The sequence below is a fragment of the Takifugu flavidus genome, chromosome 6, assembly GCF_003711565.1.
Source record: "Takifugu flavidus isolate HTHZ2018 chromosome 6, ASM371156v2, whole genome shotgun sequence".
In the NCBI taxonomy this organism is placed as follows: Eukaryota; Metazoa; Chordata; class Actinopteri; order Tetraodontiformes; family Tetraodontidae; genus Takifugu; species Takifugu flavidus.
The window spans coordinates 7,728,270-7,742,201 of NC_079525.1; the positions used below are offsets into that span (position 1 = coordinate 7,728,270).

The 13,932-nt window shown below is 44.8% G+C and overlaps 2 protein-coding genes across 3 annotated transcripts; both read right to left on the reverse strand.

Moving 5' to 3' along the window:
- Window positions 1-210: 210 nt before the first annotated feature.
- xpo1a (exportin 1 (CRM1 homolog, yeast) a) lies at window positions 211-8,445 on the reverse strand. Its single transcript, XM_057035840.1, has 25 exons — window positions 7,921-8,445; window positions 7,239-7,371; window positions 6,961-7,062; window positions 6,640-6,712; window positions 6,501-6,562; window positions 6,377-6,421; window positions 6,125-6,306; window positions 5,741-5,789; window positions 5,546-5,665; window positions 5,020-5,148; window positions 4,756-4,914; window positions 4,300-4,482; window positions 4,029-4,167; window positions 3,696-3,877; window positions 3,344-3,500; window positions 3,048-3,211; window positions 2,847-2,981; window positions 2,588-2,771; window positions 2,327-2,433; window positions 2,049-2,243; window positions 1,797-1,965; window positions 1,448-1,582; window positions 1,207-1,366; window positions 1,018-1,114; window positions 211-947 (listed from the first exon to the last, which is right to left on the reverse strand). Exons 2-25 carry the CDS (start codon window positions 7,350-7,352, stop codon window positions 801-803), a joined length of 3,189 nt encoding a protein of 1,062 aa, XP_056891820.1. The 5' UTR covers window positions 7,353-7,371; window positions 7,921-8,445; the 3' UTR covers window positions 211-800.
- Window positions 8,446-8,673: 228 nt separating this feature from the next.
- fam161a (FAM161 centrosomal protein A) lies at window positions 8,674-13,727 on the reverse strand. 2 transcript variants are annotated; one of them, XM_057035934.1, is made up of 7 exons: window positions 13,440-13,727; window positions 12,389-12,519; window positions 11,049-12,239; window positions 10,293-10,460; window positions 10,133-10,232; window positions 9,833-9,972; window positions 8,674-9,617 (listed from the first exon to the last, which is right to left on the reverse strand). In XM_057035934.1, the coding sequence occupies exons 1-7, from the start codon at window positions 13,572-13,574 to the stop codon at window positions 9,356-9,358; spliced, it is 2,127 nt and encodes a 708-aa protein (XP_056891914.1). In that variant the 5' UTR covers window positions 13,575-13,727; the 3' UTR covers window positions 8,674-9,355. The 2 variants fall into 2 exon arrangements, with proteins under 2 accessions (XP_056891914.1, XP_056891912.1); XM_057035932.1 differs by having other exon boundaries at window positions 12,389-12,645; window positions 13,440-13,726.
- Between the last annotated feature and the right edge of the window lie 205 nt (window positions 13,728-13,932).

Sequence of the window (13,932 nt, forward strand, 5' to 3'; positions counted from 1 at the left end):
CACGTGTTGGCTTTGGATTAATTAACAGTTGTGAGGAAAATGGAATGTGGTTTCAGATTTAAATGGAACAGACTTTGACTGGAGCAACTCATTCTTCCTGCTGTATATTCTTTCCAGAACTTCCACAGCCTTAGAATCTGAAACCTCATATTTGGATTTTAAAACTCAGTTTGACCCGAAGTATTCTATAAACAATCAAAGACAGACATGTTTTGTAAAAATAGCCAACTTTATATTGTCAGATTTTCTAAGACAGCTTCACAAACAGGATGATACACAGCCTCTCTCCTGATCCAGATGTACGGCGGGCCGACCCAAACTGTCACTCACAGCAGGACTTTAAAAACACAAAGGAAAGAGGAACACGCATGTCCTCACATTCATCCTGCACCATTCATACGGACCTTCTGAAACATCTCACCAACTCACCATCGCTGCAATTTCAATATGATGTATATTACATATTAACAATGGTGGGGGTGGGTGAATGTAATGGGGACTGATGAGGTGCAGGCGCTTTTAAAAATAGTGAATGTTTTCATGCAGGTGCAAAATAACCCAAAAGCTTTAATTAGCAAGAATCAACAAAAGATGACATCACACACAAAACAAGCTATGTATAAAATGTGTTTGTGGGGGGTTGGAAAAAATGGGGTGTTGGAGGGGCTAAAGGGGACAAATCTCATTTACATATCGACATGGATTTGGTCGCCGTACAACCAAGTGCTAGGGTCCTTTCTCTGTGGCCCCTCTACTGTTTCAAACACACACCCCGACAGAGTTGAGACTACAGCTGGGCCTCAGTCACACATCTCCTCCGGCAGCTCGTGGGGGTTGAGGATGCCGGGCACAGACATCTGCAGCTTGTGTTTCTCCTCCTGGGCCTGGCGCAGAGATGCTTCCCTTTCCTCCAGGAACAGGTCACTCGTGTCCTCGCCCGCAAATTCCTGAGGAAGACACAGGTTTAGCAGTGGCAGCAACACACAAGGATCCATCATCACTCCTCTGGTAGCTCACCTTGATTTGCACCAGGAAATCCCTCAGGTGCTCTTTGAAAGCAGGGATGTCCTGATTCAGACTGAACAGACCCGTAACGAACACCTTTACCTGTGCACTGAACAGAGACAGCCGTTAGCCATACCAATAACCTGGACGTTAAGATGGAGGTAAAACCATTGCAACTGGACTAAGCTGGGGTGTACTTACTCTTGCAGATGGGGGAAGGCCGTCTTCAGCAGGTTGGCGATGTACTCCTGAACATGCGCCTGATTGTTAGATGGGCTGGTGGCACTAAGAGCAATGCTGACCTTCCCCTCCTCCACCAGGTTGAACATGTAGGCCAGGATGCTGGCGTGCATGGTCAGACCTGTACAGAGCACCTCAGGTTACCACCCTCTGTGTTCACATGGAAACAATTGAGCTGGGACATAGAAGGCTGAGACGGTACCTGCAGTGTGCGACGTGTCCGTCACCACAGAGAAAATGTGCTGCAGGATGTCGCAAAAGTACGTCTGGTAGAAACTCTGTGCTGCCGCTTCCTCCGCAGACACATTCTGCAGCAGAGTGTACAAAATCTGCAGACCTGAAACACATCTGGTTAATGCCTCGTCTCCATCCAAATGTTTTAAAAACTGAGATGTTGCATCAATAGTCAGGTTGTAATTGAATTTAAATAAACCTTCTTACGAGACAAGTTTTCTCCAGGTGGTCAGAATGGCTAATGCTAATAACAGATGATTTCAGTGTAGTTTCAGAGTTGCTGACAGGAACTGCCTCATCCATCACTCATCGCTCACCTGTGTCAGCCACGTTCCTCATCGTGTGCTTAAAGGCCCAGATGATGGAGTCCAAGATCAGTTTGAACTGGGCTGGGGCAATGGACAAGAAGGCTGCAAAGCACTGGGAGGTGGCAGCTTGGAGGAGGTAGAAGAAATGAGTTCTGTGTTCTGGGAATTCTTCAAAGTCCTTACAAAGGAAGGAAAAGTCCAAGCTGTCAAAGTCAGACTCACCAGGGTTCAGGTCTGCTCCATTAAAAAACTGTTACTCACCTTATTGATCATACTCAATGTGCACTCAAACACAGCATCAAAGATCTTTGGGATTTCTCCTGTGATGTGGATCCCAAGTTTGTTTACGATGGTTGCCATGGTGCTGAGGACCTCCGGCTCTCGTGCAGCTGGGACGTTTCCCTGGTAGTCGATGAGCACAGCCTCCAGCAGGGGAGGCACAAAGTTGTCTGCAACCTGAGGACAGAGAAATGGGCGCGTCGACAGATTAATGAAGATAATGCAGCTGAGGAAGATTTTAAAGATGAACACAGACTCACCATCTGAGGGTCGTTGGATCGACTGACCCAGCCAGAGATCAGCTTCAGCGTTTCTCTCTTGACTGTCCTCATACTCCTGATCAAAGGCTGTTTGGTCACCATCTCACCTGTGACAAAGGTGGTTATTATAGTCACCCGCTCCCGCTCTACATGATGTGAAGCTAAGGAAACAACTTCTATTCAGGTGTATAATCAGGTGTTCCGTAACAAATAATTTCATCTTTCATTTGACGCCCTTTACAAGGGAAGTTGGTCACCTACCGTTGGTCTGAACAGCAGAGGAGATGTTTTCACTCAGGCACTTGTAGACATTAAGCATGTCCAGGTAAATCCGGCCCAGCTGGACAACAAACGGATGACCGACAGCTTTGCAGGCTCGAACATTTGTCTTCAGAATGCTGCCCAGCTGACGCACTGTCTCTGCGTCCTTCAAGATGTCCACATTCTGCAGTAGAAAGAATGCAATTTTGCATGAGAATAAAAGCAGGCAGCAATAAACAGCTGACCAGTCAGCTCTTACCTTGGTGGCCTGCTGGATGATGCTGTCCCACACCTGGTTGGGCAACAGCATGTACTTCTCTATGAGAACCTCCTGAACTGCCTGGTCTGTCTGAGCTCCAATCATGTAACCAACAGCTTCGTAGAAAGTGTGGACCTGCGTAGACAATGTTCCTGCTCACAGCTCATACCAGCCAAAATCAGAGTCAGAAACAAGACTGACCTGCTGAGGCTGGAGGTCACAGATGATGGTGTTGATGTTGTTGAGGATCTCGTCAATGAAGGGCATCACCTCACCCACCTGAACCTGGACAAAGTGACGTCTACACTTTTGAGCAATCTTGATGAAGGTGTCACATGCCATGTCCTGCACGCCATCGTGCGTCTCTGTGTGGACACGGAAGAATGAAAGAAGCGTTTGCCAATGAATCACAATGAATAAAGCTCTGATATGTTGGTGAGAGAATATTCTGATTCAGTACAAAGAATCATTTGATCTGATCTCATTTCATTTCTCACCGTGCATGAACTCAAACAGCTTGTTTACAACAGTCTTCAGAAATTTCCAGTGTGCTCTGAGGAAGCGAGGATACTGGCCCACAATGTACATGATGTTGGATGCTATAATGGCCTTGTTGTCCTTCCCTCTTTTCTGCTCGCACAGGCCTAGCAGGTCCTACACAGACACACACACAGTTAAAATTAGCAGTACCATCTTGTTCAGATGCCACAGTGGTTAATCATTTATTACACTTTCATAAAAATGGAATGAACAGTATTCCACACCTGTGAAAAATCACAAAGCTTAGTGAATATTTATTAGTATCATGGATGAACGTTTCAGTCAGTAGGAATAATATCCGTGTCAAACCTTGATGACGGTGACGAGGAACCTCTTCTCGTCTTCTTCGTGCATTGCCCCGCTGATGGAGCCAATGGCCCAGCACAGCATGTTTAGATTCCTCCAGGACCACTCAGTGCCGTTCACCTGGTTGTGGAGCTTCTCAGTCATGATACGCTCAGTGTCAGCATAGTCCAGATGGGTCAGATAGACTACAGAAACACATCAAGGGATCCATTTAACATGGACTAACACTAATGCCATGAATAATAAATAAGATCAAATCAACACACAACCTAAATCAGACAAAATGACAAACTGAAGACTGAAAACGTGCATTTCTGTATAGACACTTTGACTCACCAAGAGTTTCCCTCATATTCTTGTAAAGGTTGATGGCATCGGTGTCCTTCATGAACTCTCTGACCACCTCACCCTGATCATTCTCCACCACCAGCACCTCCTCAGGTTTAGCCATACGGCTGACCATAAGGAGACGCACCTGAGAAAAGGGGACAAACATGAAAATAAGAACCTTCTGATTCTACAGCAGAATTCTGTACATCCTGTTGTGTAGATTTAGCACCATAATGCAACAGGAAAAATGCAGGTGTGTGTGTGTGTGTATCGTGACCTGGGAGAGCACAGGCAGGTAAAGGTGTCTGCGAGGTGGTACGTCAGACAGCAGTGGGGTGCTGGAGGTGGAGAAAGGGCTCTCCCTGTAAAGTTCTGCTGCCAGGTGGTTCCAGTACTCCAGACAGATCTTAAAGATCTCTGTCTCCTCCACTTCTGACACCAGTAGCATGTAGTGCAGTGCCTGGGGGGAGTGAAACACGTGTATGGCCATTTACATCCTGCAACGTCAAACACTGAACACAACCAACAGCATAAAATGGCTCAGCAGTATAGCTACACATTCACCAGTAGTCAAAAATATATTTTAAGCATTGGCGAAATATAAATGACTTGACATGCAGCCACACTAACTCATGAGAAGTTGTGCCATCAACACACAGTAACATGATAAATAAGAAATTTGGGGCAGGGAGTTGAAGCTCGTTCCTGATCAACTAATGTGGGGGTGTCTCACCTCCATCAGCGCCTCTCGCAGGTTGGGTCTCTTCTCGATGAGCTGGCCATGCTCTTTAAGGAAGGTGCAGAGGAACAGGCTGAGGTTCTGGATAAAATTTTGCTCATCGTCCTTCCCATTGGAATAGGCCAACCTAATATTAGTGTTCAGAGGCAACATCTGTGCAGAAGGAAAGCACAGATTCAGCCTTTATGTGGACAGACTAATCTGATCAGTGGGTTCGCAGAAGTATAACTGAATGTGATTCAGTGGGTCTGTGTGTACCTGCTTGAGCTGGCACATCGTGAGGGTAAATAAGTTTACAAACTGCTCCTCATACTGGTTAACGCTGACACCAGCAATCTCCGTCAGACATTTGAGTGTGACGTTGCGAAACATCGGCACGTTCAAGAACTGAAACAATGAAGATCAAAGCGACAAAGTGGATGAAGAATCAGCCAACGCTTCTCTGGCTGTCAGCTACTCAACAGTCAATGTGAGAAGATAAACCTAACCTAAAAACATTTACCATCTACTTCTGCATCTGATTAGAGGTAAGACCTGTATCAACAGACTTAAATTGATGCCACAGCTTTCTACAAACTCCCAACACAAGCCCAGTTACAGGGTCTAAATAAGAATATTAAACATATAGTACGTATTTACCTATTCTTAGTTTTTATTTTTAATATACTGTCATAAAAAGGACAGATTTTGAACAGAATTTTTCTGTATATATTAACATAAATTGTGTTTCTGACACTATCAAGTTCCACATTACAAATTTAATCATCAAAATCAGTTGTTTTACCTTGTAGACCAGAGTGCTAATGAGCTTGGTCTCAAAAATATAACCTAAAGGAATCCAGTTCAAGAAGCGGAGGAGGGTCTCCAACGTGGCATGGACCAGTGGGGCATTCTGGGAGTTTTCCTACACAGGTGTAAATAAAGAATACAATGAGACCAGGTTGACACCTCTGAGCAGAAATGATGGGGCTCTTCTCACCATCACAAACTGGCACAACTGGAAGATTTGGGAGAACTCATTGCACATGCTGAAAAGACAGGAGACACCAGCATTACATTAATTATTTAACTTTATGCACACAGGTACGTACAGAGATGAAAGAACTGCTATCGTCACACGGCCACTAGATGGCCTTCTGGAGCTGCAGTGACAACAATGTAAGACAAATCCCAACTTTAAATAAGCAACTGTTTAAACCTCAGTCACATCAGGAAAAACAGTCAGGTGAACTTCAATTATCTTTAACATTATAGGAACAATTTAAATATTTTAAAGCTTCATATGAAGATCTTTTTTTTCTGCAGCACCAAAAGACAAAACAAATAATGTGCTATAGCTGAACCGTCGTGGTCTTCTACTCGCCTGTCTTTGAGGTGTTTGGCCTTCACCTGGGTCATCTGGCCGCTGGAGAAGTCAAAAACTTCCTCACTGAGCAGTTTAAGGATGATCATGTTGTTCTGACAGAGGCTTTCACTTGTCCGACTTGCACCCACAATGTCACTGATGAAGGTGGGCCAGTGTTTGGGCCATTCCTGCTTCAGGATCTGAGAGCAGAGTAATGTCATCACCCTCCTCACATCATCAGGCCAGAAACCAAAATGCTATTTTTCTTACCTGTACGAGGATCATGTTGAGTTTGGAAATATAAACGCCCTCCTTCTGTGGAGACAAGTTAGAAGAGCGCTGTCAGCATGATGACAATCTTTACAGAATGGCGCGATCACTTCAGAGACATTACCTCCATGTTTGCAGGATCAGACGAAGTTTTGATGATCAACCCAACAACATATTTTTTAATACCTACGGAAGAGAAATAGTTTAAAAAATGAATCATTTTATAAACTGAAGCATCATTTTGGGGTTAATATTTGACTGACCTTCACACTGATTTCTGGGGAGAATCTTCCAGCGTGTCTTGATGACGGTCTCTAGAATCTGCAATGCATAATACTGAGAGAGAGAGACAAAGACTTTAAAAAACAGACATGTTCAGCAACAAACAAGCCGTAAACCATAAACATACTTTATTTACATAAACATATTTACACTTTCAAGGCTCCCCAGAAAATGTCAGTTATCAGACATTTAAATATGGTCCATTACAACAAACAATGCTGTGAGATTCTCTGATAAGTCACAATATGACCCTGCCATGAAGTAGACAAGCATCCGGTGCGCGTTTTCTGCAAGATACATACTTTCGTTTTCATGTTCTGAGAGAACTCCAGAATGGTGTCAACCCTTGTCCAGGCATCTGGGTGGTCCTTGAGGTTTGTGAGGACTTCTTGAGCAACTCTTTGCTAAAAAAGAACAGAAAAGTTTTAAAGAATATCCTCAGGTATATTTTGCCTGACCCCCCCCCCCCCCCACCACAATAATCAAGCTCAGTCAGAAATTAACTTCTGAAAAAAGAGAGAAGTTTTCTGTGTAATAATAGAGCCATTTGTCCTGTAATGGGGAAAAAAGTGACCCTCACCTGGGACCCAATATCATGGTACATGGAGTTCACAACATTGTCTAACAGGTTGATGTCCAATTTCTGACTGAAGTCCAAAAGTTGTCTTGCTGGATGATCTGCCAACATGGTCATTGCTGCTGGCACAAGCCTCCTGAAGGAGGATAGATTACTTCAAACTTCATAGCAGCAAAAACAACTTTTAGCAACAGATTCAAGGTGGTGCTGTTCTAAAGGTCACAAAAAACACTGACATTATTAATCCTGTGACAGGAAAATAGGAATGTTTGCAGCTGTGGGTTAAAGATGAGTAAGACATTAATTGAGGCACTTCTGAAATGTTAGTGGTTTTGTTTTGAGGTCTAGAGTTCAGTCAAAGAGGTGAAAGCCTGGAGCCCTCGTGGTCCGCCCAGTGCAACGACAGGGTCAATAAAGAAGAGCGCCCCCACCCGTCGAAGTGATGCACTTAACTGAATTCACCACAAGCCGACAGAAGAACCAGATACAAGAGCAACTACAGCATGTAGGCAACAGAGGTGCAGGAAACAGTCTCAGATAAAAAACGCACCGTCATTTTTAGTTACTGTGTCTGATTAACTTCCTCCCACTCAAACAAAATACACCGCGTTAACCAGTGTAGGACGCTAACGTTAGCCCATGAAGAATGAATTGATACTGAGCAGTTGGAATGGAAAACACTTACCCGATGTTCAGCCTACTGGGTGCGAGTCGCTAAATATTCCGGGTGACGACGTGAATTTTAATGTTTGCGTATTGACAGCAACAACGAAATGTTATCTCATGGCACACGTTTACCCGACTCCTAACCTTCGGAAGCTAGATGCTAAGAGTAGCTGAACCGAGGATAGAAATATCGCTAATGTAGTTTCAAAGGATACTTATCGGAATGTAATAAAGGCCTTCCGTATTGTACCACAACCTATTGATAGTCTCCAACCACTGAAGGATGATATTTTGGCTAATATTTTACATATAAACAGCCAAATATCATAGGCTAACACTAACTTAGCGTGCTAAAGGAAAAGTCAATGTGAGTAAAGCCTGGTAGCTAATGTAAGCTAAGCTAATCACACAGTTTCACGGAGTCAAATTTAGAGCGATATTCCGGGTCATAATCACGACGTGAAAGACTCGTTTTTATTCGCACACACAGGTGGAAGGCAAGTATGTTTAATGCGTGCAAGTGTGCTCTTCCTCTTAGCTCATACTTCCATCCACAGACCGGTTCAAACCGGTTGAGACCGGGATATTCACTCTTGGCGTTTCGGCCCGCCGCGCGCCGCGTAAAATTTGGACTATGCACCCGCCCATTTGACCTCTGATTGGCTGCGCGGGTGGTGACGTTGCTAAGAGTCAATGAAGGGGAGGGGCCATCAGCCTGGCTACTTTAATAACGTTAACGTGAACAAGCGTATAAAAGTCGCGCACTTTCAAATGTGATTCAATCAATCAATCTTTATTTATATACCGTCTGTTACAATCAGAATTGTTTCTAGGCGCTTTACAGAATCCCAGGGCCTGACCCCCAACAAGCAACAGTGGCAGGGTAAAACTCCCCTTTAACAGGAAGAAACCTTGAGCAGGACTTGGCTCATGTAGGGGGACCCTCCTGCTGATGGCCGGCTGGGTAGAGAGGGAGAAGGGGGAGGACAGGTAGAGAATAAGTAAATTTGTTTGATTGAAAAGTTTTGTGGTGAGAATAAGGTTATCGGTGTTATTGACATGCAGATTTTCCTAGAATGGGTAAAATTGCTGAATTAAACAATTGGTTTATATTTTCAAAGACCACAACATGTCCGTGAAGCAATATTACGTTCACCAAACACATGTATCCAAAAAACATTTGATCTGGATATTATACATGACAAAAACCCCAAAAACAAACAAACACACATTTGCTGTGGTGGAGGATTTTTAATCTGTTAGTTTAATTTTTAAAAAGAATATTTTAAACTACCAATGAATTTAGAAATCCCCAAATGAAGAAATACAGTACTTTATATAAAAAATACATAAAATGATCATTCAGTCTGATCACGTGACTACAACTATTTTCAGTAAAATCCATTAAAGCTCCCTCAGAGTTTTGCAGGTTGTGTCTATGACCTTTGATGACATCATGCATCTTCCTGGTATGTTGTTTCCATGTCGTGATCAGTGTCACTAGAATAGCTCTCATTAACATCGGAGTAGCTGTAGTTGTCATCAGAGCAGTGTGCGTTATCGCCAGCATCATCTTCGCCTTCATCATGCTGCTTCTGTGAAGACTCTGCACCTCCTCCAACATCTTCACTGGGGTTTACCTCCACATCTTCATCATTTAGGAAGACTCTCCTGTACTGGACAGGTTCATATCCCAGTTCAGGCTCGTCTTGGTCACTAACACAAGGGAATGTCAGTGATGATTGGAGTCACACAGAAGTTTTTTGGACAATAGTTCTTTAAGGTGAAATGAGCGGCCAGAATCTGGGTGATATATTTCTTTAGACTCTTAGCGGATGAGCAGTCAGGATTTTGAGCAGTATGTGGTCTCCACAGGAAAATATTCAGCATATTTTGGTCCTATCTATGAGGCGTGTGGTGTTTGCTTGTACCTTTGTTTGCCATCATCAGGCAGAAGCTCTCTGTGTGCAGCTCCTGATGTGGCTGCTTTGCTGAGGACAAACTCCTCAGTCAGGTCACATCCCTGCAGTGTGTCCGTGTAGCGCCTGTCGGCAGCCTGTTTGGCGTTCTTCTGTTATTGGAGCACATTCAGAACATTAGCATAAACAAAGATGTGGTCATTAGGGCTGTGATCTAGTGGCTACTATGAGTGACATATTTTTTCCAAAATGACGAGGGTTTATGTTCCTTTACACCTTTTATTTAGATATCATTGCATGTTCTGAAGTTACCTGGGCAACCTGCTCCAGCAGCAGTGGTCTCCCCATCACCCTTTTTTGCATCTCCTTGATCTCCTGCTGGTACTCCCTCCTGCGCTGCAGCTCCTGCCTCCTGCACAGAATCCCAGTCAGTTCCAGTCAGTCAACAACAACGCTGTTGCTCAGTTTCTACCTGAACTCTTTGAGTTTGAGCTGGTGGGTCTGCGACAGAGCCAGATGAGGGTCATTGGCGTGGGCCCGTTGTGACACCACCCTCTGCAGCTTCCTCTCTCGCTGCCTCTGCTTTTCTCTCCAGTGCTCCTCCTCCTCCTCAACCTTCCTCCTCTGTTCCAGCACCTTTCTACTCAGGAAAACAGTCTGGTCACAAAGGCGGGGAGTGGAGGACAAGGCAGGATATGAAGCAGGTGGGACCAGATGGACGAGGACATGGGTGCAACTACGGGTGGGATTCATCACCTGTGATATGATATTATATTGTTATTCAGTCATGACTCCATAATATTATTAGTTGTATTATTACATTCAGAACTGTATAGAAACAAACCCCATTATTGCCTTTCGAGCCTTACCTCCTTTCTCAGGGGAAAGTTTCATTGGAAATTTGTCTGATATGTTGGACAAATGTTAACCAGAGAAGATTAATGTACAATTGTCTGCCCTTTCTTCAAAAATGAGACCTTTATCTGACGGTTATTTTAGAAACACAAACTGAGCTAAAAACGTTAAGTTTAATTTACATTACATTTACATTTATTCCCTCCGTTGTATCATATGACCTTGAAGAAGAGGAAGGAGCTAGGGGTCATGGCTTCACCATGTGAGGTCAGAGCATTCAGGATCTCAGCACAAAGAGGAACAGCTGAGGACTGGGATTCTAAACAGGACTGGTCTGCGTTGGTTTCCATGGAAACCATGCATATTACTGTACCTCACAGCTTCATGCCGCTTCTTGGTAGCACTAGTGACTTTGGTGGGCAGCAGCTCTAAACTGCCTGACAGCGATGAACAGAGGCTGGAGGTTGGAGTCCGGGGTAGCCCAGGACTGATGAATGGCCAGCGCTGCTCCCGAGGGCTGCTCTGCTCTCGCCCCATGTCAGTCAGGACACGTTCACGGCGTGATGAGATCTGGGATGTCCTCAGCTCAAACGGCTCGCAGATTGTGGTGTGTTTTAACTCTTTGTGCTTCTGCAGATGTTCCTGGAAGCATCTATAGCGCGCCTCAAAGTCAGGCACCTCTCTGTTGATCCGAGGCCTGTGAGGAAAGCCCTCATCTCTGGCTGTTGTGGAGGCCTCTTTGGTCCGCTTACGCTCACTCAGGCGTTGTGCGATCATGCTGGGAGGCGTCGCAGCACTGTGGAGCAACTCTTGAGCCCTCATGTGGATCTTGATAGAGCGATACAGCAGCTCTTCCTTGATGTGCTCCTCTGATCCTGCAGCGTACACTGACTTGGGCACCGGCTTGGCCTTGAAGGGCCTGAACTTTTCATGGTCAGTTGGTGGGCAGACCTGCTCTTTTTGCTCCTTCTTCAGTCGTTCCCTTTCCAGGAAGCTGAAGGGCTTGGGGACTGTTCTGAGGTTGTGTGTCTCCTGCAGTCTCATCCTTCTCTGCTGTTCCTGCAGCTCTGCGTACCGCGGCAGATAAACATGTGCTGGGACAGGGCTGGCACGGAACTTCTTTTGGCACTCTGTCAGCTCTTCCAGCTGTCGCCTGAGCTCTCTGTTCTCTATCTCAACCTCCGCACGAGTCTTGATGCCACGCCTCCTCCTCTCACTCTCACGCAGTGTCATCTGAAAGGGTTTGGGGACAGTCGTCTTGTGCTTGAAGGGTTCTGCTTCTCCACGATCATGCTCCTGCTTGGTCTGTTGTCTCTTAGGGACCACAGGAAGGCTCCGTAGAGAGGATGACAACTGCCTAGTATGAGCGGGAATCTGAAAGTCCCGCCACATGTTCTTAATGTGCTCTTTAGGAGAGAAAAGTAGACCTTTCTCCACATCATTACAAGCAGGTTCACGTCTGCCTGAAGAGTCAGACTGAGCAGAGCTTCTCCTGAGGTCCACAGCAGAGAGGGACTTCCTCAAACCATGTGAAGCCACTGGTTTGCTGTCTGAGCTGAGCAGCCTGACAACAAGATCACTGTTAACCTGATTAAGTTCCTAAACATAGAATTACATCACTAACACAAATATACTAATACATTTCACTGGTGAGTCTTTTCTATATCAAACATACTTTAGAGGTAACCATAGACACAAACTAATGTCCCCCACCTGGGTCCTGTCTCCAGCACTTCTGCGGCTTCGGTGGAATTGAGGAGGAGCTTCTCCTGGTACATGCTCTCCAGGTCAGCCATGGTCTGCAGGTGAGCTTTCTTTAGCTCCTCCAGCTTCCTGTAGTATTCCTCGTTGGAGAAGAAGATTTCACTCAGGTCCGGCCGATGGGCTTTCAGAACAGCCACAGTGGACAAGCTGCCCTTCCTCAGGGCATCTTCATCACAGAACTCAGAGCCTGAGTCTTCATACTGAAGCTGAATAAGCCCAAACGTAAATGCATCTCAGTGTCTGTGCCCATCAATTCTATCCTTATTGCTTAAGTTCACATTAGAATTCAGCTATTTTATTTTTAACTGCTCTCAATAATTCAGTCTTTCATGTTTCCTCCTGTCCTGCAACAGTGCCCTGCTTATTGCTGTTAGACTCTTGCAAGATTAAACCTATTAACCTGAAGCAGCATGGGCCATATGGTGGGCAGTGGACACACACACACACCCTCACACACACCATTATCTGAGTGTGAGAGAAGTGGAATAGTGAATTGTGCACAGGAGAGGAGACATCTTGGATTATGAAGCATCTGCTGCTAATCTGGTGGCGACAGGACCAAACACAGGCAGGACATCAAATTGTGCAGCTCAAATCCCTTCAGGACACAGATTGACCTGGAACTGTCAACTGGGGAGGATCAGAATCTGCATTTGATTTTGAAACTGTATGAGAGTAGAGAACACACCTCAGAAATCAGCCTCTCCATTTATGTACCGTCTCACTAAACTTTCACACTGTTCCCGAACCGTCTGATCCAGTTTGTACCCAAGAAATAAATTTACCAGCACATTCTTGTGAAAAAATGGAAGGTTTAGGATTCCTTCACTGTGGATATTATAACAGCTAAAACTTTATACATCACTTCAGATTATAATATATTTAATACTATTTTCTGACGTCATCTGATATTGTATTTTTGTTTTAAAAAAAAAAGAACTATTCGATCATCGCTAGTTTCAGTCGTTTATACAGTCTTTCTCCATTTGAAAGGTTTTACCTCCTCGAAGTCCCGGTTGTCAATCCGCAGTAAAGCGTCCCGTTCGTATGAAGCCAGCGGGGCTTTGGTCTGAGGGTCCACCGGCGTTTTCAGACACGAAGTGACCAGAGCGTTCGTGCGGTGCGCGTTCGCCATGATCCCGAAGTATCGGCTCCAGTTTCCTGAAGCTACCAAAAAGCGATTTATTTATTTATTCTGTCAAAGTGAACGGCTCAAGAAAAGTCCCAACCTCCTTAGCAACAGAGATGGGCTACTTCACAACGGAAGTGACGCCAGACCGGAAATAGACGTCCCGGTGGAAAATAAAAGTATGATTGTTTGCATCCTGACCTTTGTTGTTTGCATCCTGATATATTTCAGACTGTAGGTAGCAGCACATACAGAGGTTAGGACCCTTTTGAATGAAATTACTGAATGAAATCTGTAATGAAACGCTTTATTGCATCCAACTGCTAGAAATCATTTTATTATGTCAAGGTATCCTATTTTCAGC